The 22,226-nt window shown below is 46.1% G+C and overlaps 2 protein-coding genes across 4 annotated transcripts in view; one reads left to right on the top strand and one right to left on the bottom strand.

Annotated features, from left to right (window-relative positions):
* Positions 1-231: 231 nt before the first annotated feature.
* ZFAND2B (zinc finger AN1-type containing 2B) lies at positions 232-13,729 on the bottom strand. 2 transcript variants are annotated; one of them, XR_010025046.1, is made up of 10 exons: positions 13,634-13,729; positions 13,346-13,451; positions 10,366-10,460; positions 7,550-7,681; positions 5,501-5,652; positions 5,007-5,114; positions 4,459-4,531; positions 3,209-3,285; positions 2,080-2,241; positions 232-1,488 (listed from the first exon to the last, which is right to left on the bottom strand). XR_010025046.1 is itself a non-coding variant. In XM_063116781.1 (9 exons), exons 2-9 carry the CDS (start codon positions 13,398-13,400, stop codon positions 2,130-2,132), a joined length of 804 nt encoding a protein of 267 aa, XP_062972851.1. In that variant the 5' UTR covers positions 13,401-13,451; positions 13,634-13,729; the 3' UTR covers positions 232-2,129. The 2 variants fall into 2 exon arrangements, 1 of the variants encoding a protein (XP_062972851.1); XM_063116781.1 differs by having other exon boundaries at positions 232-2,241.
* Positions 13,730-14,037: 308 nt separating this feature from the next.
* TTLL4 (tubulin tyrosine ligase like 4) overlaps positions 14,038-22,226 on the top strand; it is a 31,985-nt gene continuing 23,796 nt past the window's right edge. For both annotated transcript variants that reach the window (XM_063116780.1, XM_063116779.1), the window contains exon 1: positions 14,038-14,132. The gene's annotated coding sequence lies outside the window, so the exon portion shown is untranslated. The remainder of the gene's footprint in view (positions 14,133-22,226) is intronic.

The raw sequence follows: 22,226 nt of genomic DNA, 5'->3' as shown, positions 1-22,226 counted from the left end.
GTCATAGGTTTAGTTCCAGCTGTTAGGAGTGTGAAGTATATCAAAGGACTGCCTGTTTTGAAAATTCTATTTGTGACCAATAGATTTGTATGGGAAACCCTAAATATCATCGTAACATCAAGGCTAACTTTTGTGCTGTGGTATGTTTGTGGTATAGACATTTTTGGAAATTAATACAAACAGAAAAACGTGTTGTGCCCGCTCCAAAACAACATGAAAGCAAAGGACAAGTTATTTGCATCTGTGAGTTTATTGGCTCCTACCAGCTTTCCCACAATGCCCTGCCACCAAATCTCCCCTCCTCCTCCAATCCAGTAGGTGATACAGCAAAGGCACAGAATGCTGGATGGTGAAGTGGCCCCTGCAGAGGGAGACGCAAGAACGGCTGCAGAGCATACAGCTGGAAGCTCAAGGCTGTTAAAAAAAAATCACACCTGGTAGAAAAAAACCACACCTGGTAGAAGAAAAAAACCCACACCTGGTAGAAGACCTTCTCTGACCAAAGCATGCATCAGACAGAAGACAGACATCCATGTCGTCACTGAGGTACGGGTGCCCCCTGGGGCCAGCCAGCTTTGCAACATGCAATCTATAGCAACTGGCCATCTACTGGAAGTAGGAAGAACCTTTCTCTACCACCACAGGACCGCCAGCGGACTACTGGTCGCCTCAAGGCTGATCTTTGGCAGGCCAAATGTCACCAAGTCCTGGCAAGGGGCTGGCAGCAGCAGCAGAGTGACTCGAAACAGGGAGAATGGGAGGATTCAGGCGTCACCTTCCAGCAGAGAAAGGGTTACATGAAACAGGCGTCTCACTTCACTTGCTGTGACAGTTCCAGGAATGCTCCCTCACTGCATCATCTGAGCTATCCCAATTATTGTATCTGTGCAATAGCAGTTTTAGGAAGAGATCTCCCCCACTGAAACAGGTAGCTAGAAGAAGCCCAGCAGCACCAAAAAACGAGGTGGGAAATAAAAGTGTTTAGCACCACCTACTGTCCAACTGTGGGACTGCCACAGGCTGAGACAGAGAAGAGGCTGGTAATGAGCCTCTCTCCTTTAAATCCCCCTCAGCTATGGGACATCCCCAGACAGAATAGCTAGAGGTTTAATGGGAATGATGCCAGTATTTCCTGCCAGCCCATCCCCTTTCCCTGCTGCGACCTGGGCTAGCCCTGGCTCTGGGTACCACCACCCCAAGGCTACTGCTGCTCCATCCAGTGGGAGAGATGCTGCCACCTGCCCCAGAAGGTGTACGCGGTCACGGTGCAACATGACTACATCTGTGTGGCAAAGAGAGAGACTCTATGAGGACCAGGCAAGGGCTGAGCCTTTGGTTCACTGTTAAGTAGCCCTGAGGGAGCAGCAGAGGGAGGTAACCCCGGCAGGAACAGAGGAAGAGCCACAGTGGCCAGGTGCGATTCCTAGGCAGCCTGAATTCTTCTTGTGCTCAGGACAGGCAGCAATTGGATGGTTTCGTGCTTCGGGCCTAGGACACAAATATGGGGAGGGTGAGAACAGTCAGAAATGGGAGCACATTCCTCCCTCCCCTCCCAAAATGATTGGCTGGCCATTTGCTATGAGAATGAACAACAGCAACAAAATCCTATGACACTTACAAAACCCACTACCTGATTGGCTATCATAGCCAATCTACAGGAACTAGCATGCCCTGGCTCTATACATGCACAGGTGGGTTACAATCACCCCACTTTATATATGAACATGCATTGTAAGGTGGAAGAAGTCCCATCATTTTGTCATCCTGACTTGACAGCTAGTTAAGGATTAACTTAAACTACATTAAGCAATCGCTGAGTTCCATGACTCTGTCTGAACTTTCAATATACCTGCTTATCTCCCTATGGGAGCATGCAGGACAATTCATTCTAGTTAATCTAATAAAAAAAGTTACCACACCTAGTAACCAGTGAAATATCCAGCCTCCAGAGTCCCGTACAGTAAAGCTGTTGAGAAAAGGCCCTGGAGTGGCTGGAAGACACTGGTTTGGTCTCCAGTGATTGGACTGGACTGGCTTTAGACTTCCTTGCTGAGATACAGAACAGTCTGATATACTCACAAAATAGCTTTGGTGGACTGGCAAAATCTATGCACAGGAGGATGGGGAAATTATTTGTGGAATTTCCTCATCTTGTTCACCTGTTGCTGCTGCTGCCGTCTGTATTCTTCCTCACTAGCTGAAAGAGCCCGAGCCAATGCCAGGTCTTCCTCTTCCTGGGTACTGATACAGATACAAGGACAGGATGAGTCACAGTTAAGATTTCTCCAACTTCCTGCCCCATCCATCCCAAGCTAGTGAACGCATCCCAGTGAGCATGCTGGTGTGTGCCTGGTGACCTCACCATATCTTAGAATCATAGAATAGTAGAGTTGGAAGGGGCCTATAAGGCCATCAAGTCCAACCCCCTGCTCAATGCAGGAATCCACCTTAAAGCATCCCTGACAGATGGCTATACAGCTGCCTCGTGAAGGCCTTGAGTGTGGGAGAGACCACTACCTCCCTAGGTAACTGGTTCCATTGTTGTACTGCTCTAACAGTCAGGAAGTTTTTCCTGATATCCAGCTGGAATCTGGCTTCCTGTAACTTGAGCCAATTATTCAATGTCCTGCACTCTGGGATGATCGACAAGAGATCCTGGCCCTCCTCTGTGTGACAATCTTTCAAGTACTTGAAGAGTGCTATTAGGTCTCCCCTCAGTCTTCTCTTCTCAGGGCTAAACATGCCCAGTTCTTTCAGTCTCTCCTCATAGGGCTTTGTTTCCAGACCCATGATCATCCTTGTTTCCCTCCTCTAAACCCCCTCCAGCTTGTCTGCATCCTTCTTGAAGTGTGGTGCCCAGAACTGGACACAGTACTCAAGATAAGGCCTAACCAATGCTGAATAGAAGGGAACCAGTACCTTGCGTGATTTGGAAGCTGCTATACTTCTATTAATCTTGGTTTACACCTAATGCTCAGAGAGCCCCAGACCAACACAGAGGGGCTGAATGGTCACCCCAACAGGGTTAAGAAGAAAAGAATTGGACTCCATGTTAACAGATCTGCACTGGGATCAGGGGCAACCTGTTGGCATTGCAGTTTGGATATGTTTAGAACAGTCCCCCATCCTACAGGCAGGCTGGCACAGGGGCACTTGAAAGGTCCTGAAGCCAACCAGTCTCTGCAGGGCTGCTTCCATGGGGTGCTACCTGCGGGGTTGTGGCTGTGCGGGCACTGTCTCTGCCAGGGACATCTCCAAGGCTCGTTGCAACGCTTCCTCCTCGCTCTGAAATGAGACACAAAACCTGATTTAGCCTATGTGACATATATCACCTGTCGGGCAGGGTGTATTCTGGGAATACGGGGTTGAGTTTAGCTTTGGCTATGTTTTACAGCCTACAAGAAATTATGCAAATTAATCCATTCGATGTAAACCTAAATTTGCACACGCTGGGGTTTGCAAACACTAGAGGACAAAATATCAGCATATACCCTCAAACTTTGGATTTAGGAGCTCCTTCAGACAAGCTGGACCCCAGAAAAAGCAATGCTCAGATGCTTATTCCTTTCTTTCCCCTAGAGTATCTGCCCCACAGCTATCCTCCCCCACCCCCCAAATAGCTTTCAATGGTCAACCTTTTATATAACTTCCCTGTGAAGGAATCAACTTGTGGAAAGTGTCTTTTTCCCTGTCTGAGCTATCCACTGAGAAAGAGATTTATTAAAAGCATTAAACTTCACTCTTCAGCCAGAAAGATGTCCAAGTTGCTTACATGTAAACAAACATGAAAGAGTCCCTGCTCTCAGGCTGTCTATAAAGACATGACACAAGAGGAAAAAGATGTGGAGGGGAAAGGAAAAAAGAAAGCTTAGGCACCTGTTCTTAATTCAGCCTTCCCCACCCTGGTGCCCTCCAGATGTTCTAAATTACAACTCTAATAAACCCTGATCACTGATCATCCTGGTTGGGGCCAATAGAGTCCCAACCATCTGGAGAATACCAGGTTGAAGAAGGCTATCTTAACGGTAGACGATTCTTATAATGGCCAGAAGCAATGTTTTAATGGCTGTAATATAGCCAGACATTGTCAGCATCCTTATTATGACCAGCTGGAATAGAAACAGCTCAAATACAGAAGGAGCCAAAAATGGCTGGTCTTTCATCTGAGCCAAGGGAGTAGCCCTACTTCCCGCCTCTCTCTCTTTGGCAGCCTGATGGAATGGCTGCTGGGCGACAGCCAGGGGAGAGGCAAAGCCCAATGAAGCTGGATTCTCAGAATGGCTGATGGTGGCCCTGTTTTCCTTCTCTGCCCCGGCTGCAGTCTTAGCATACAGACCCTAGTATACTTTCAGGTGCGCTGACACATACGCGCTCTGCAGGCATGCAGCAGGAGAGGGGAAACGTGTGATGAGAAAGAGAACATGAGCATCACGGTCTGAGTGTCCAGGCACCACTTACCAATCCATTCTGCAGGGCAATGGCTGGTGGAGATGTGCTTTGGGGCGTAGCTGCTCTTGCCATCTCATTGGCTCTGTGTGCAAGAAAAAAAAGATGTCAGTTGGCGCAACTCATGAGACATGTAAGCTGGGAAAAGAAAACCCACTGGCATGGCCAACCAAGCCAGCCTTTCCTCTCCATGATGTGCTCCCGATGCGTCAGAGTACAGCATCCATAATCCCCCCTCAGCCAGCTCAGCATTGTGCAGTCCGACACATGGGGAGGGCTCCAGGTTGCGGGAGGTGGACACTAGGGCCACATTAACAGCACAAATCCAGATGCCTCAAGGAGGAAGAAGAAGGGTGGGCTGAACTGGGACCTCCATTTAGAACCTGCTCAGTGATGGTGGGGTTCATTAGGTTCAAGGGCATTATTGGACAGGCTGTAGACAAATGTCAGTGGGAGGGAAGGGCCAGGGGTCGGAATGGAGACTTCAGTGCCTCCTGAAGGCTGAAGCTGCTAGAAGAAGAAAGGGTAGAGAACAAGGCAGACTCAGGCCACCGGTGTACCTGCTGGAGGTCGGTGGGCTCGCAAGAGATCTCGTGGCTCCATTGCTGGATGCGGTGCTTGCAGGTGGTGCTTTGGCAGACTTTTGAGCCCTGGCAAGTGCGGCATTCCTGAAACAGGGAGCACAACCCTCGGCAAGAGCATCGCTACCCTAAACCATCCTCCTCCCCTTCCCTGAGACTAACAAGAACCCACTTTGGCACCATCCTTCGCGGCCGCACCAAGTCAGCCCCTGGAAATGCCTCTGGTGGCTTCCATGCCCGGCAGTCTCAAGGGGCCCGAGCTGTAAACGCTATTCAGCTGAACAAAGCACCAAGAGCGCACCTCTAAAGGATGCCAGGGGAAGAGCAGGCATCACCTTGCAACCCCCAAAATACTTTGGCAAAGTTGCCGGAACAACCAAGGATGGGGAAGGAAATACATACCCTTGCCCTCCACAGACAAATGGCCCCCTCTGGGTCTGCCTTCCACACAGCCCCCCCAGTCCCACCTTTACCCTGCCTTGGAGAGCGAGTGCCCAGGCCCCTTGCAGCCGTGATCCAGTGGGTGCCGGTGCTTGAGGCAGAAGTTGCCATGACATTGATCGCAGAGGACCTTCATCATCTCCCGCTGCTTGCAGCCGGGCCGCTGACACTTGTTGGTGAAGATCTAGGTAGAGGGACAGAGTTCGGACTGATGAAAGTAGAAGGGCCTGTTGGCAGGGAGCGGCCCATCGAGACTTGGCCGCTTTACACCTGGGTGAATACAAGAGACTAGGAAGCCCCCGAAGCATAAGCCTCTCTAGCCAGGGGCAGGCAGCCTGGCACCTTTGAGATGTTTTGGACTGCAACGCCCAGAATCCCTGGCCATGCTGGATGGGCTTATGGGAGTTGTAGTCCAACAACTTCTGGAAGGCATCAGTTGCCAACCCCCTCTCTAACTGATGAAAAAATGAGCCTTGAATTAACTCAATTAACAAAAACCCCTTTTGGTTTAACATGTATTAAGAGCTTTCCATCTTCACTCAAGCTCCAAAACGCTGGGAAATTACAGCTGTAAAGAACCCTTCCCTCAACAAATGCATTCTTTAGGCAGGGGTGGGCAACTTGTGGTCCTCCAGATGTTTTGGCCTACAACTCCCATCAGCCCCTTACCATTGCCTATGCTGGCAAGGGCTGATGGGAGGGCCGCAGGTTGATCTGGAGGGTCACAAATTGTCCACTGCTGCTTTAGGCAATATGCATACGGTATGGTATTCTGTAAGAAGACAAGAAGAGCCATACTGGAACAGACCAAGGATTCATCTAGTCCAACACTCTGTTCACAGAGTGGCCAACCAGCTGTCAACCAGGAACCCATCAGCAGCACCCTCCCACCCATGTTCCCCAACAACTGCTATATATAGGCTTATAGCCTCGGATACTGGAGGTAGCACATAGCCATCAGGACTAGTAGCCATTGATAGCCTTCTCCTCCAGGAATTTATCCAACCCCCCTTTAAAGCCATCCAAATTGATAGCCATCACCACATCTTGTGGTAGTGAATTCCATAGTTCAACAATGCCCTATGTGAAGAAGTACTTCATTTTATCTTTCCTGAATCTCCCACCCATCAACTTTGTGGGATGATGCTCAGTTTTCTTATGTTGAGAGAGGGAGAAAAATCTCTCCCTAGCCACATTCCCCACACCATGCATAATTTCATACACCTCTATCATGTCTCCCCTTAACCTCCCCTTCCCCCCCAAGCTGAACAATCCTAGCTGTCATAACCTTCCCTCATGGGGAGATGCTCCAGCCCCTTGATCGTTTTAGTTCCCCTTTTCTGCACTTTTTCCAGCTCTACAATATCTTATTTTTAGGTGTGGTGATCACAGTGTTCTAAGTGTGGCTGCACCATAAATTTGTATAAAGGCAATATGATATTGGCAGCTTTATTCTCTATTCCTTTTCCAATATGCTGTGGCTAGTTTCAGCCTCACCACTATCTTGGAGCTGGATGGCTATCAGTGGCAGAATGGTGGATGTATATTCACTCCCCTGCTTGTGAGACATATTCCAAAACTCCCTGAAGTTTGGCTACCTTCAAACTGTCTTCGCTCAAAACAAGGAAGCCCATACAATCCGCCCCGCACACTCAGGGTCCTCTGGGAAGAATTTACTTCAGCCGGCCAAAACAAGACTGACAGGTATTACCCAGAGGACCTTCTCTTCTGCTGCTCCCAGACTGTGGAATGGCCTACTTAACAGTCTTTTAGCATTTAAGAAAGCTATAAAGAGTGATCTCTTCTGGCAGGCCTATCCAGTGGAATTTTAAGGATGATTTTTAGGAAGTTTTAACAATGTATACTACGTTTTTAATCAGTATTTTATGTATTTTATACTTACTGTTGTTCCCCGCCTCGATCAGGATGGAGAGGCGGGTAAGAAATAAATTTATTATTATTATTATTATTATTATTATTAGACCGGTATACAACCCAGAATTTGGGCATAACAGACTCCGGTGGGCTCAAAGCAATGTGTACGACCAGAGGCAATGGAGGAGGAGGCTGCAGCCTTCTACCTTGCGTTTACGCTGAGCTGGGTCCGATTTGCAGTCCTGGTCAATGTGAGCTCCCACCACGATATCAGGCATCTCTCCTCGCTTCACGGGGATGGGTGTGCTGCAGAGTGGGCACACAGGGACCTGCACATCCTGAGGACAGAACAGAAGTTGAGCTGATGCACAATTGCAATTCCCTTGACCCATTTAATCAAGAGTATCTCAAGGGAGACCTGGAACAAAGGTGTTCAAGTGTGTCATCTATCAGGAGTGCTCCTGTTCAGGGTTCATGGCAGCCATTCCCTCCAAGCACAGCATTCTAGGTTTTCCCCTTCCCCATATTTTTCTTTTCCAACCAATACTTAACATTCTGTGTCTGAGCACACTCAATTTTTATTAGAATATTACGTCTAAGTTTTGCAAAACACAGGGTTCCCTGAACAATCTCTGCTTTGTTTCTCAGTGGTCCTGTTTCAGCTCTATTTCTGTCAACACTCATCTCCCAAATTTCCTGTTAGTGGGAGTGACAGTGAATTAATATTGTCCCATAAAAGCCCAACCCAATCCCAATAATCAGCCCAAACAATCCGCAGTCCCAGAAAGGCCTTTTGTCCTGCCCACCGCTGGAATACGGGCCCCCAAGAGCTTCTCTGAAATGGAATTTGGTCCTTGGGCTGAAAGAGGCTCAGTACCCTGACTGTAAAGGATAGCTAGCAAGCTCTTATCTTTCACTGAGACTTCAACGCAAAGAACTACGAGCACACACGTTGCTCACATGTCCTGATTAAAGTCATCAAAGATCAATAGGGGAAGGCCTCCTATTGATCTCCTGGCAGAGATTACCATTCAAGGGCTAAAAATACAGTGCCAGTGGCAGTGCACTGCTCAGGCTGAAAGACACCCTGGCAGGTATCCAAGGATTTAATAGCAACCAGGTGTCCTTAAAGCTGCAAAACTGCCACCTTCTCAACAACTTCTACCAAAAAGAAAAGGTTGGATTGAGAGAGAAAACAGTAAGGAGCTGGAAACTCAACATCAAAAGACAATTTTGGGACATCTGCCACCATTTTCTTTGAGAGAAGCATTAACAGTCCATGCCAGAACCTGGATACAGTTTCCTCTGGCTTAATTTTCATCAACTAAGGGCATAACCAGCACAAAAAATGCCTACAAGTCCCAGCATGCCCCAGCCAGCAGTGCTGGGAGTTATAGGCCCTTTGTTGTGTCTCCATATGCATAGGATTGCACCTTAAGATGGGTATAGATCCAATTTTTAAATTATTGTTCTCATGCCTGCCCATCCTTATGACAAACCTCTGCATCAGTTGGCAATACTGAGCAGAACCAGGAGGCAAATCAGTTCAAGTTATACTGGATTTGGGGAAGAAAAAAAATGGTTGGGTCCATCTTCCTGCTTTTCAAATCACAAGAGCCACATTGAACCTGATTTGAAACTGGATTGAACTTTTATTATTCCTGAACTAGTATATAACCTGAACCGCTATGTGAAAGTCTCTGCAGAATTTGAACCAGTTTGACGCCTTCACTGACAACTCATCCAAACAAACAGGACAAGATTGAGCTTCTGATAACTCAAAACTATTTCTGCACTATAATGTAATAAACATAGCATGATAGGCTGATGATGACTGAGCCTCCTGGTAGAGCAGGGGTGAGGAACTATGACTTGCCCCCTACCAGGCCCTCCATGGACTACCTGGTAAAGAGAGTCTGGGCTTACCAGGCTGCTCTCCACCTAATAAAAATTCCGCTGGATGGCACTGAACATAAGAGCCATGCTGGATCAGACCAAGGGTCCATCTAGTCCAGCACTCTGTTTCCACAGTGGCCAACCAGCTGTAGATCAGGAACCCTCAAGCAGGACATGGTGCAACAGCACCTTCCCACCCATGTTCCCCAGCAACTGGTGTATACAGGCTTACTGCCTCTGATACTAGAGGTAGCACATAGCCATCAGGACCAGTAGCCATTGACACAAGGGTGGTCAATGTGTGACCTGAAGATCTTGTTGGACTGCAACTCCTACCAGCCCTAGCCAGCACAGCCAATGGTGAGGGAATACCCCTGGAGGGCCATGTGTTCCCTAGCCCTGCAGATACAAGGGCAGCAGAGGAAAATGTATTCACTGTTGATGCTGCCACAAATGGGGGTGGGTGGGGGACCTCCAGGAAGAACTCTGCTGATGGCTAGGGTCACCTGGCTCTTCTACAGGCTGTTAACTGAATAAGCCTTCCCCAACCTGGTGTACTCCAGATGCTTTGGGCCTCAACTTCCATCAGCCACAGCCAGCACAGCAAATTCAGGAAGCTTGGGAGCTGTAGTCCAAAACATCTGGAGGATACCAGGTTAGGGAAGGCTGCTCCAAAGTGTTATGGGATCTAATTGCCTCCAGTAGCGAACAAATCTAACTGCCCCACCTACACACCAGTGGGAATCCAGGAAGATGCCTTCAAAGGGTAATGATCTGAACTGTAATAACTGGATTGCTAGTTTTCCTGGCCTCTGAAAAACACCATGTACAAAGTCTCCCGTGTCTCATGGGCTTGCTGTCATTTGAGATAGAGCTCTGGTTGTCACAAAGATCATGAAGACTTGCATTAGCACTGAACACTAGCATGTTGGCAATGGTGACATAAGCTCCCTTTTTGCTTGGCCCTTCTGGGGTTGCAGCCAAACAGCTTCTTCCACTGCAGGGCATTCTCTGCCCTTTGCTCTTTGGCCAGGACAAAGTCAATGTGTTACATGAATGCTAAGAGTGCATCTGATGCTGCACAGAGCAGCTGACTCCAAATTCTGTCCCGTCCAGTCTCACTTACCTTCTTGTAAGCTGAAGTGCAGTTGTGATGGGCATAGGCAACATGGTCAGTGCAGAATAGCTGTTCACAAGCATCACATTTAAGGGGAAGAAAGTCTGAGGGCATGAAAGGACAGGACAATGATGAGCTCTAGCTGCCTCCCCTGCAGCCATCCAATGAACATCCCAGGTATTCTACTGGATGCCATAAAAGAGGAATCACTAGATTTCTTTTCTTTATGGACACATGCCTTTTCGGCACCCAAGAGCATAATGGATAGGTAGGAAAATATCTGAACACGACAGAGGTGTTATGGTAACCAATGACTAAAATAGACTAGACATCAGAAGGCTGGGGGGGGGGAAATCAGGGGGAAGGGCGCCTCCCCACTTTTTTTCTGGGCCTACACATCTCAAAACAGAGATAAATAAGAGATTTAAAACTGGGAAAGAGTTTCTAGAAGCCCATCACTACCTAACACAATGTAGCATACTAATGTCGCATTACCCCAAAGAATCTTAAAATAAAGAGAACCAGAAAAAATGCATTTAAAAATGGAGTTGAAAGAAAGCACACAGATTTTTGTCTATCAGGGGACATAGCTAAAACCCACAGATTACAAAGCAGATGGCTCAGTTTGTAGAAAAACCTAGTGTGCAGTGAAAAATTGAGAACATTGTGCTTGATAGTCTACAAACACTAACACCCACCCCTGCAAATCTCTACACATTCGGAGGGTGTAACCTCCTTATTTAATCTTCACTCTCACAAACCAGGGGATTTATGTCATACGATCAGAAGTGCACTGCTAAACAGAAGGCCTATCTAGTCCAGTGTCATGTCCTCACAGTGACTAACCAGATATCTATGGGAAGCCCAGAAGCAGAATGCAAATCTGGTTGAGCCTTTATATTGTATTTTATATTATGGTTTTATACTTTGAATGGTTTTAATTTCTGTGAACCGCCCAGAGAGCTCCGGCTATTGGGCGGTATAGAAATGTAATAAATAAATAAATAAATAAAATAAATGCAACAGCAACCTCCCACTTGGGTTCCCCAGCAACTAGTACTGAGAGGCATACCACCTCCAATACTGGAGGTAATATACAGCCATCAGCACTAGTAGCTATTGATAATGTTAGCTAACTCCCTTTTAAAGCTATCCAAGTTCCTATGCGCAAGATGCGAGTACCAAGAGTTTGCATTTCATTCCAAACTACTACACAACACCTCAAATCAATCCAGATCCTTGGGCAATGGGCATAACCTCTTACTACTGGCAGTTTTTTACGTACTCTGTGTTCAAGCTTACAATGTTGGGAGAAATCTGCAACAGATTCAAATGAGTTAGAAATCTATGCATCCGACCTACAGATTCCACAGCAGATCAACTTCCTCCAAGTTGTGCCAACTTGAGGACCAGGTTTTTGTTTTTACTTGGGGGGGGGGGGGGTGTTGTGCAATTTTGTTAGTTTGCTAATGTGCATTCGCAAACGAACAAAATTCTCATGTCAAAAATCCGATTCCATCAATGAGCAGATGACGGAATGAAAGATGCCTGACAATCTACAAAGCAGACAGAAAGGTTGTAACACAATACACACTTCCCTAATTCAAACATATAACATTGGTTGTGGGGGAAATCCCTTCAGTCCAAAGCATGCAAAATCCACAACTACTTCCAAACTCTAGCTAAGAAGTACCAGTGTTGTTGTTTTTAATTTATGGTTACCTGAAGTTTGACAGCTCTGAAACGCAATGACCATGTAATGCATGTGTCTATAGGATGCAGGCATAGCTAATAAAAAACAAAGGCTCTGCCATAATTAGTACTTGCCTGTTTTCTTCTGGGAATAAAGCTTATGCCATTATTTCAAGTACCTAAGCAAGTAGGGACACCAACGTTTTCCCTTGGGAAAATACCAAGGGTGCATCTCCATAGAGAAGCCTCAGCATATCTGTTGGAATTATTTTAGAAAGCAAAGTACCAATACTCTAATGCCATCATAACTGAAGCAGGCCTTTTAATATGCCATGCCCCACATAGAATGCATGAGAAGTTACCCAAGTGGCAACACACTGTCAACACAGTCACATGTGCAGCAGACCACAGAGACCACTTCTGTAGTCCTACCAGGGAGCTTTTCGGCCAATTCCCACAGCTCACCAGTGCTTACCTCCTAAGAAAGCAGAAGCCTTTGAAGAAAAGACAAACATGCTCATTGTTCTAATGCAGCGGGCAGCACATCTTTACGCATGCCCAGGGCTTAGAATCATAGAATAGTAGAGTTGGAAGGGGCCTGTAAGGTCATAGAGTCCAACCCCCTGCTCAATGCAAGAATCCACCTTAAATCATCCCAGACAGACGGCTGTCCAGCTGCCTCTTGAAGGCCTCTAATGCGGGAGAGCCCACAACCTCCCTAGGTAACTGATTCCATTGTCGTACTGCTCTAACAGTCAGGAAGTTTTTCCTGATGTCCAGCTGGAATTTGGCTTCCTGTAACTTGAGCTCATTATTCCATGTCCTACACTCTGGGAGGATCGAGAAGAGATCCTGGCCCTCCTCTGTGTGACAACCTTTTAAGTATTTGAAGAGTGCTATTATGTCTCCCCTCAATCTTCTCTTCTCCAGGCTAAACATGCCCAGTTTGTTTTATCAGGAAACATTTTACAGAATGTCCCTCACATTTGTACTTGGCTTTGGCTGAAGAGCAAACACCATATTTGACCCAACAACGGGAATCCGTGATGTCTCCCATCACAGGTCCCAGGTCCTCCAGAGTCCCCTCCCCTCCCACAATCTGTTACAACCATCACACTGCTCCAATCCCCCAGCACGCAACTGGTAACAGAGTTGTTACCATCTCGCTCTCCCTCCCTCTCCCTCTCCCTCTCTCTCTCTCTCTCTCTCTCACACACACACACACCAACCTCAGCCCGATAAAGGGAAGTGAGCAAAGGGGGCAGAGAGGGCAGGCAGCTAAAGACCAGATTCTCACCAAGGCGCTTGCAGGACGGTTCCGAGCAGTGGGCACCTAGATCTGGGAACTCCATGGTGCCGTCCGTGGGGCTGGATTCAACGGGGGGCGGAGGGAAGAACCTTACCTGTTGGGAAGGAAACAGGATTAGGGGCTCGGGGCACAAGAGGGAGATGTTACCAGAGGGGGGGAGGAGGTGGAGCTACAGCACCCATGGGTGATTATGGACGGAGGGGGGGGCTACACCACCCAAAATGAGAGAGGGAGAAGAACACCGTTGACTAGAAGGAGAAGGCAGAGGAAACTAACCCTTGGAGAATAGGACCAGCAAGCACCCCAAATAGCCCGTAGTCTCGGCTGCTGCAAACAAGAAAACCTCAGCAGTTCCTTTCACCCCACCCACTTCCGCTCCTGGGCTCGATGTCGTCATTCTGCAATGACTCTACTATGATCCCAACCCAACCTTCTTTCCAACCCCACCGGAAGGAACTCGGCTTACCTTGACCCTGCGGAATGCTGGGGAATGTAGTACAATGCCAGAGAGCGCGCTGCGCAGGGAAGCCGAATAGCGCGGTGTATGACGGTAGTTGAAGTCAGGAGGTGCGTTTGTTCCCGCCTTTTCCTTACGCGAGGCATTCTCGGAGAATTCCGTCACTGTCTACCATTGCCCTTTAGTAGAGCGGAGTGTATGCTAGAAGCCGCCACATGCGGTATTCTAGCCCCGCCTTAGCCGGAAGTGCCTCCATGGTAACGGCGGGCGGATCAGGTTGGGCCGGAGGGGGCCAAGCCACCGCCCGCCCCGGAGCCGGTAAGTGAATGGGCCCCCGTGATCATAGCCCAGGATAATCGCTCACCTCTCTCTCTCTCTCTCTCCCTCCCCCCTTCCGCGAGGGTATGGACCTTCCTGCCTAGATTGAGCCGGTCCTGCCTCAGAGTGGGGATTAAGTACCGGGCTCTTTTTCGCTGGCGTTAGCACGAGACTCGAGATAATCTGAATTAAACAGCCCATGCTCATTTGAAAGACTGCTGATCTCTTCTCCTCCCCCTCCGCCGTGGGGGTTGGGCTCTATTTCTTGTGGATCAAGGGCATATTGGGTCCCCCTGTGCAGAACTTTCTACCCTTAACCCCCGCCCCATGGTGGTTGTAAAAAAAAGTTGCAGTTCTATATTCTAGGGTTATGGCGTAGCGGGATGATATATTCTAGGGTTATGGCGTAGTGGGATGATATATTCTAGGGTTATGGCGTAGTGGGATGAGAGGAGGTCGTGTGATCAAAATACATACGTACACGTGTAAATTAAACAGCCCTTCACCAGGTTTAAGATGGGGGCGGAAGTGGGGAGCTTGGATCTGTCTGGTGTCTGCTCTCCGGAGTGTTACAGCAGTATCATGACCTATCTTTCTGCTGTGGGTCAGCCATCTGCATCTCTTTCTTGCTTGTTTTGGGGTCAGATCTCTGGTCCATGTGTAAGGTTCACAACCCAATGGCAGACTTGCTATGCCAGGATGCTAGCTACAAGAAGTGGGCTCTTCCACATGATGGTGGGGTACTTGTGGAATGCTTATACAGCCAAGCATTTTACTTATGGTCTCTATCTCATCTGTTTTGGCCTGCTAGTTTTACATGCTGTCATTATTTATTTATTTATTTATTTAGAGTATTTTTATCCCGCACCTCAGCCAAAAGGCTCTCGGAGCGGTTTACAATGTATCAATAAAGAAGACAGTCCCTACCCTCAGGCTTACATTCTAAAAAAAAGACATGACACACAAGGAAAAGTGTATGGAGGGAAGAGGGAGAAAATAAAAAGAAATTAAGGAGACTGCTTAGGCTGGTGGGAAGGCCCTGCTCCGTCCTCTCATCTCCCAATGGAGGGGCAAACCAACAGCTCCTTCTTCCCCACAAGGTGAAGATGTTAGCCTTTGTGGGGGGGGGGGGGGGTCCAACTGAAGCAGGCTCCGATGGTGCCTGCCTGCTCCAGTCTCCCTCGCATCTTCTTCCCCAAAGGGTGAAGATGTTAGACCTGGAGGGTGGGTGTCTAACTGAAGCAGGCTCCGATGGTGCCTGCCTGCTCCAGTCTCCCTCGCATCTTTTTCCCCACAAGGTGAAGATGTTAGACCTTGGGGGGGGGGGTTTCCAACTGAAGCAGGCTCCGATGGTACCTGCCTGCTCCAGTCTCCCTCGCATCTTCTTCCCCACAGGGTGAAGATGTTAGCCCTGTGGGGGGGGAGGGGGTATGTGTGTCCAACTGAAGCAGGCCCCGATGGTGCCTGCCTGCTCCAGTCTCCCTCTCATCTAACAGGCATTATACATCTTGCCTGTTGGTAGGGAGGCATTCTTATCTGCTAGGTCTTTTTTTTTTTTTTTTTACAAATTATGAAGTAAGAGAAGCAGTGATTTACTCAAGTACTTTTACTGGGTCCCAGACTGAATTTGAGGTTTCCAGTCAGAGTGCTGTATTTAGTAGTGCTGATTCCTGCTATAAGATTTTGTTTGCTGTTGGCCCAGCCTTTCTGTTCATTTGCTCATATGAACTGAAATCTGTTAGTTTTGAAAAAAGAACAGACTTAGCTCAATATATTAAGTGCATGTGAAAAGGAGCTAGATACATTAATGGATCACAACCTGAATATGAGCTAGAAGTGTGATGCAACTGCTAAGAAAAGTTAATGTAGTCTTAGGTTGTATTATCAGAAGCATCGTTTTTAGATCAGAAGAAGTAATAGCTTCTCCTTATTTGGCACTGGCCAGGCACTGTGTTTAATTCTTAAAACACAGTAAGCCTATGTGGCAGGGTCTTGCTATTTATTGTTTTACTCTGTACAGCACCATGTACATTGATGGTGCTATATAAATAAATAATAATAATAATTCCACAAAGAATACTGTAGAGTGACTAGGATGGTGAGGGGTCTGGAAACCAAGTCCTATGAGAAACGGTTGAAAAATCTGGATTTGTTTAGCACGGAGAAGAGAAATTAAGGGGAGACATGCTGGTGGTCAAATATCTGAAGGGCTATTTTGCAGAAGATGGATCAGGCTCGTTCTCCATTGCTTTTGAAGGCAGGACTAGAACCAAGGGATGGAAATTGCAAGGAATCAGATTTTAGCTAGATATTAGGAGAATAGCCTAGCAGTAAGAGCTTTTAAACAATGGAACAAATTGTCTTGGGAGGTGGTTCCCCAGTTGCTGGGGGACATGGGTGGGAGGGTGCTGTTGCACCATGTCCTGCTTTGTTGGTCCCTGGCCAACTGCTGGCTGGCCACTGTGTGAACAGAGTGCTGGACTAGATGGACTCTTGGTCTGATCCAGCATCAGGGCTCTTCTTATGTCCTTATGTGGTTGGTTCTTCTTTGCTGGAGATATTTTAAGCAGAGGCTAGATGGTCATCTGTCAGGGAATCTGTAGTTGCATCCAGCAGAGGCCTTGACCTAAAACAAGGGGGAGACTATTTTAGCAGATTTGCCCTCTCAGCTCCCCACTTCACCTCCCATGCTGTTCCAGAGAGTCGCAAACCCTTTGGAGCAGATTGTGGGGGCAGTGAGGGAAGAGGAAATGGTAGAAGTCATTTCCTCTCTACTCTTCCATTTGCAGAAGCCTCCACTGGATCAAAAGTCCTTTTGCAAGCAGAAGAGCACCATTGGATACAAGCCATTATTTCAATCAGTGTTTCTTTCAGCAAGAGTATAAGAGCCCTGCTAGATCAGGCCACAGATCCTTCTAGTTCAGCATCCTGTTTCCTACACTGGCCAACTTGATTCCTCAGTGAAGCCCACAAGTGGGGTAGGAAGGCAATAGCTCCCCCTATTTGGTATTCAGTGGCATGTTGCTGAGTTTGTAAGCTTCTGGCTAGGAAAACTATTAGTGTGCTTCATCTGTGGTAAATGAGAAGTCTTCCTGACTTGGGATTTAGTTAGCATTCTCCCCATGTGCAGTGATTGTGGTATCATTTTACTACTGTTTAACAATGAATTAATGCCAGAAGTGTGCTTGGTGCTATGCAAACCGTGCAAATGGTAGCCCCTACCCAGAGGGTTTGCAGCTTACATTCCAAGAAGAACACTGAGGAAGAGGCACGCATGAATAGTAGAGATGGCACAGAAGAGATCAGGAGAGACTTTTTATAATACTTTGTTGGTGATGTGGAATTTGAGGAAGATCTTAAAGGAGAAGAGGAAATTGGTTTAAAAAACTGAAAGCTGGTTTCAGGTGTAGGGAGTTGTATGAGGAAAAGAGGAGACGGCAGTATGCAAACATTCATAGAACAGAGACACTAGTACGCAAGCATTCATAGAACAGGATGAGCATAAGAGAGATGAGATACAATCATGGCAAAAGAAGAGAAGACAAGATTGGGGAGGCAACAGGAAAAAGACAGATGTGCAGAGATGATGTGATAGAGTTTGTGTTTGGTATAAAAATGTCCAAACCAGTGAGTGATTCTTCGCTATTTACTGTGGTGGTCGAAGATGCCCTCTATTTTACTTGGGCACTGAGGAAAAGTAGCTTGCTTGTTGGCCAGTTCTGTGACCTTCCATTAATGTTGTTTACACTGTTGAGTTTTAGATAGCAAGGCAAGCTAGGACCTGTTAAGCATTTCCCAGCTCTCTATTTGCTTTTCAGGATTACTGTGAAACAGTTTATTTTTCATATATTTTGTTTGCTCATCTTCGGAAGCCATAGCAATGAATGGAAATACCTGGTTTACTTCTTACGCTGTTCACGCTTACTTTCTGCTATCCAATGTGCCCGCCTCATTTTATTAGTAGCAAAACTACTTTGACCTACATTCAAACACTCTGACTACATTTCTCTTCAGTTTACTCTCCAGGGGAGTCTCAACCCAGACAAGCAACTAAGGGTAAAATCCGACTACAGACCTTTTGGTTTAATATTATGAGTGACATGATGGTGAGCTGTTGCCTCTGGTTTTAATACAGTGCAAACAGCACACTATTGCTTAAATTTTTTTGCACAGCATCAAGAGAGGAAGAAACCTTCTCGGCAGCATTTCTAGTGAGAGTGCAGGAGGTGGCATGTGGGGGGGGGCACTCTGGAGGAGTGAAGCAATCAAAGTATCCTTAATATGCAGTTTTAAAATATTAGAAAAATAAGCCCTGGTAGTTTTACAATTAAGTATTTTTAGATTTTAAAGAGCTGTCAGCTGCTTATTGCACTGCTCCTCCTTTCGTTACAAGATGCACCATATGAAGACCAGTGGGCAATTCTGAGAAATAAAGCTTCCATGGTGAGAGTACTCCTTGGAGAGATCTTGGCTGTGAATAATAGATGGCAATTGCAGTCCCATTTCCCTGGTAAATCCTCCTAAACTTAGTTTGCATACTGCTATGGTAATTAAGGGAACAGCATGCTACCGATGCGGGAGACTTGGGTGAGACCTATTCTTTTCTGTCAAGAAGGGAGAACAATTGTTCTCTGCCAAATTCAGCACCTGTTGTTCAAATCCTGCATGTAAGTAGCAAGTGAAATTTTCAGGGGTTGCTATGGTACACTGTTACATTTCCGCATAATGGCTCTGTCACATACTGTTGCTGGTGTTTGGCAATGGGCCATATTTGCATCAGTGTGATGGCCAATCTATTAAGGGCTTTATTATGAGATGTGGGGGAAAGTGTTGCTGAGTCTGTTTTCATATATAGTTCTAGTCCTAGAATTGAAATGGTCTTGGACTGGAATCTGAGATTGGAAACAAGCCCTGCTGACCAGAATGGGACTTACTTCTGAGCAAAGATAAATAGAATTGGACTGTTTAAATCATTCTCTTCCAAAACCAAGACCATGTTGCACTTCTATGATACTGTGTGCTAATTTTATGGTGCAAGTTGAGATGGCCATAAAATATGCTTTTGAGTTCGGTCTCTGTGCATAGAATCATTTAGGAATTGCAATTCTCATCTAGCATAGTGCTATGGGAATTTTAAGGCTGTCTAAATTTTAGTCTGGCTAAAAAAATGAGGTCTAAAAGTAACTGCCAAAATAACTGAAATCTGATATTCTCTGGAATGTAACAGACCTGTGGCCTGCGTAGTAGCACATCATGGGCCACAGTTTGCTTACACTTCTTTAGAGGTATTCAGTCTGTCCTGGATAGATGCTCCCCCCTTAGCATACATGCCAGGATGGTGGATGAGTTTATCCACTAAGAAGGTAACAGTGCTCTAACAGTGGCCAGCATCTTGTATCACTCAGCTTTTTGGTCTGTGACAACAGATCATACCATAGAGTTGTGCGAGTCATTTACTATGTATTAGCAAGTGAGCGAATGCATTGAATGTCAAGAGACTTTATTTCCTTTTCAAAAGAAGGCTAATAAGCAAGGTGGTCTTGTTTATTGGACCATCTTTGTATGTTCTATCTTTTGATACTAATTGGCGGTATCTTGTGATTCTCTGGATTTCAGAAGCGGGGCATTGTGGAAGTGGGAAGTCCTTTTCCTCATAGCAACTGGAGGCAGAAAGTTGAAAATGAGAATACTGGAATTGATTGAGCTCTCCCTGAGATACAAACTTCTGTAAATTCTTTCCCAAAATGTCCATCTTTTCAAACCCTTAGATCTTGCTTTATCTGGTAAATCTCCTTTCTGGGCATTAGCTTAGAGACATTCCATCTATAGATTTCTTCTGGCTTGGGTTCTTATTCTTTCCTTATTGTCCAGATTGTGCTTTGTTCAAATTTCCCCTAAAGTGTTGCTGTTCCAGACTAAGCATAAGGAACTCTCCCCCACCCCCAACATCCTGCCAGCAGCTTCCTGAGGAAGGCCACCTTCTACTTCTGGAATGTCTTTCTCTCTGTATCTAGAAAGGAGATTCTCCAGATAAGAATCCCTCTTTATAATCTACTGGCTACCTTCTACCTTTGTATAATGATGATCCTTGGGTTCTGTTTTGTTTTTAATGACCATTTATCACCATTTCCACCTTTTTCTTTAGCAGCCATTGCAATCCCACATTTCTCAATCTAGAGACACTGCTGATATATTGTCTGACATGTATTTTTGCTTGGCTTGGCCAACTCTCTCAATATTCATTGAGCATCCTGCCCTGCACACACACATGGTTAAACCTTGTAATCTTTCAATCCTGCTTGTATAGTTAACCCAAGAACTTATAGTTCTTGGGTTAAGTATAGTATATATACTATACTTAAGTATAGTTAACCCAAGAACTTTTTAGCTAAAAACTTTTCTTTTTCCTAAAGCTTTTAAAACTTGATTTTGTTCTGACTTTATACTGTTAGTTTTACCCTACCCAGTGCCTGTTTACCCTACCCTGTGCCTGTTTGCTTTCTGTTCCCCTCCTTATTGTTTTATCATGGTTTTATTAGAATGTAAGCCTATGCGGCAGGGTCTCACTATTTACTGTTTTACTCTGTACAGCACCATGTACATTGATGGTGCTATATAAATAAATAAATAATAATAATAATAATAATAATAATAATAATAATAATAAAAGAACAACTGGAATCAAACAGCAGAAATGTTGCTTTAATGTTCAGAATATTCATCTTAAGGACAACTGTTTGGAGAATCTGGTCAGAAAAACAAGCTTTTAAGAGAGATCATGGAGCCAGAGATGGCCCAGTTATATTTTGGTGACTTAGGAAAGAAAATCCAAATGACTTTCTGCATGATGGGAAAATATATGTCCCATCTAAGGGTGCATGGAGCTCTTTCACTGGATTTTTTAACTAGACTGGAAGAGCCTCCCTAGGGATGGACCTTAGAGGAATAATGTTGGAGGGGGCTGGAGGGGCTCTGAAGAATCTTGTTCTGTATCTTCTCATTGCTGTGCTCTTGTTGGTTTTTGGTCTCTGAGAAATACTTGGGTATCAATTTTCCTTAAGAACCTACACGAGGAACAGTATCTGGCAAATAGCAAGCAACCTGTTTACGAGAGGAAACTCTACCCTTCCAAGTGCTGGTAGCTCAGCGTAGTCTCTTTGTTTTTGCTCTAATCTGCCTGTAGGGGTTGGATGTCGCTACATCTTGGAATTTGTTGCTGGGTGTAGACTAGGTAATCCAATACATGCAGCTGTATCAAGTGCCGCTTCTGAACTGGAGCACACCAGCACAGCTGCGTTGGCAGTCCATGGCAGGGAGGATGGATGAGTATTGGAGGCAAGGACCTTTGGCTGCAGATAGCAGCATTGCTGTTCATCTGTCGGTTCTTATAAACCAATCTTTGGCTGATAAACCATGACAAGCTTGGAATGGGAGAAACTGGCAGTTTTCCAAGACGGTCCTACAAAGTGGTGTGTGCTGTTGATATGTCTGACAACTCATCTGAAGGAAGGCAAGAGCTGTGCAGCACACTCTAGCCTATAGCCAGAATAGTAGACAAAGTCCTATTCTAGAATGTTAGTGATTGTTGGCAGTTGTTGGGGTTTTTTTTTTGGTAACGAGGCAGTTTGCTTTGGGATCGCCTAGAAGCTTGTTGTCAGAGCAAAGGTCTCCCTTCTCCGTTGGTCAAGATCTTAGAGGCTGTATTTTGATGGTGGGAGCCTAGTATAATAACTATGAAACATGACTTCTGGCACAACAGTATTTTGTGTACTGCTAAGAGCCTAAAGTACGTCCAGGCACAAGAACGGATTTCTTTTAATCTAGTTAGAGACAACCTGTCTGCTGTAGATCTCTTTTGGGCTGTATGGAGGGCCATGCAGTGCCCTCTTTGGATTGTACGCTGCTGCTAATTCTGTGAGCTTTCTGCCTGCCGGTTATATGAGGTCAGCACTGCCCCTGATAACCTAAAAGCTGCTCTGGGGTGGGCTGCCTTCCTGGGACAACTGCATTTTTTTGGCTGTGCAGATTCATTCTTGCTTAGCGTGTTCTGTATCAGTAGCTTTCTTTACCAATGACCTTGCATACCAACTGCTT

The sequence above is a fragment of the Elgaria multicarinata genome, chromosome 2 (genome assembly GCF_023053635.1).
Source record: "Elgaria multicarinata webbii isolate HBS135686 ecotype San Diego chromosome 2, rElgMul1.1.pri, whole genome shotgun sequence".
Lineage (NCBI taxonomy): Eukaryota > Metazoa > Chordata > Lepidosauria > Squamata > Anguidae > Elgaria > Elgaria multicarinata.
This window is presented reverse-complemented; position numbering and strand designations above follow the sequence as displayed.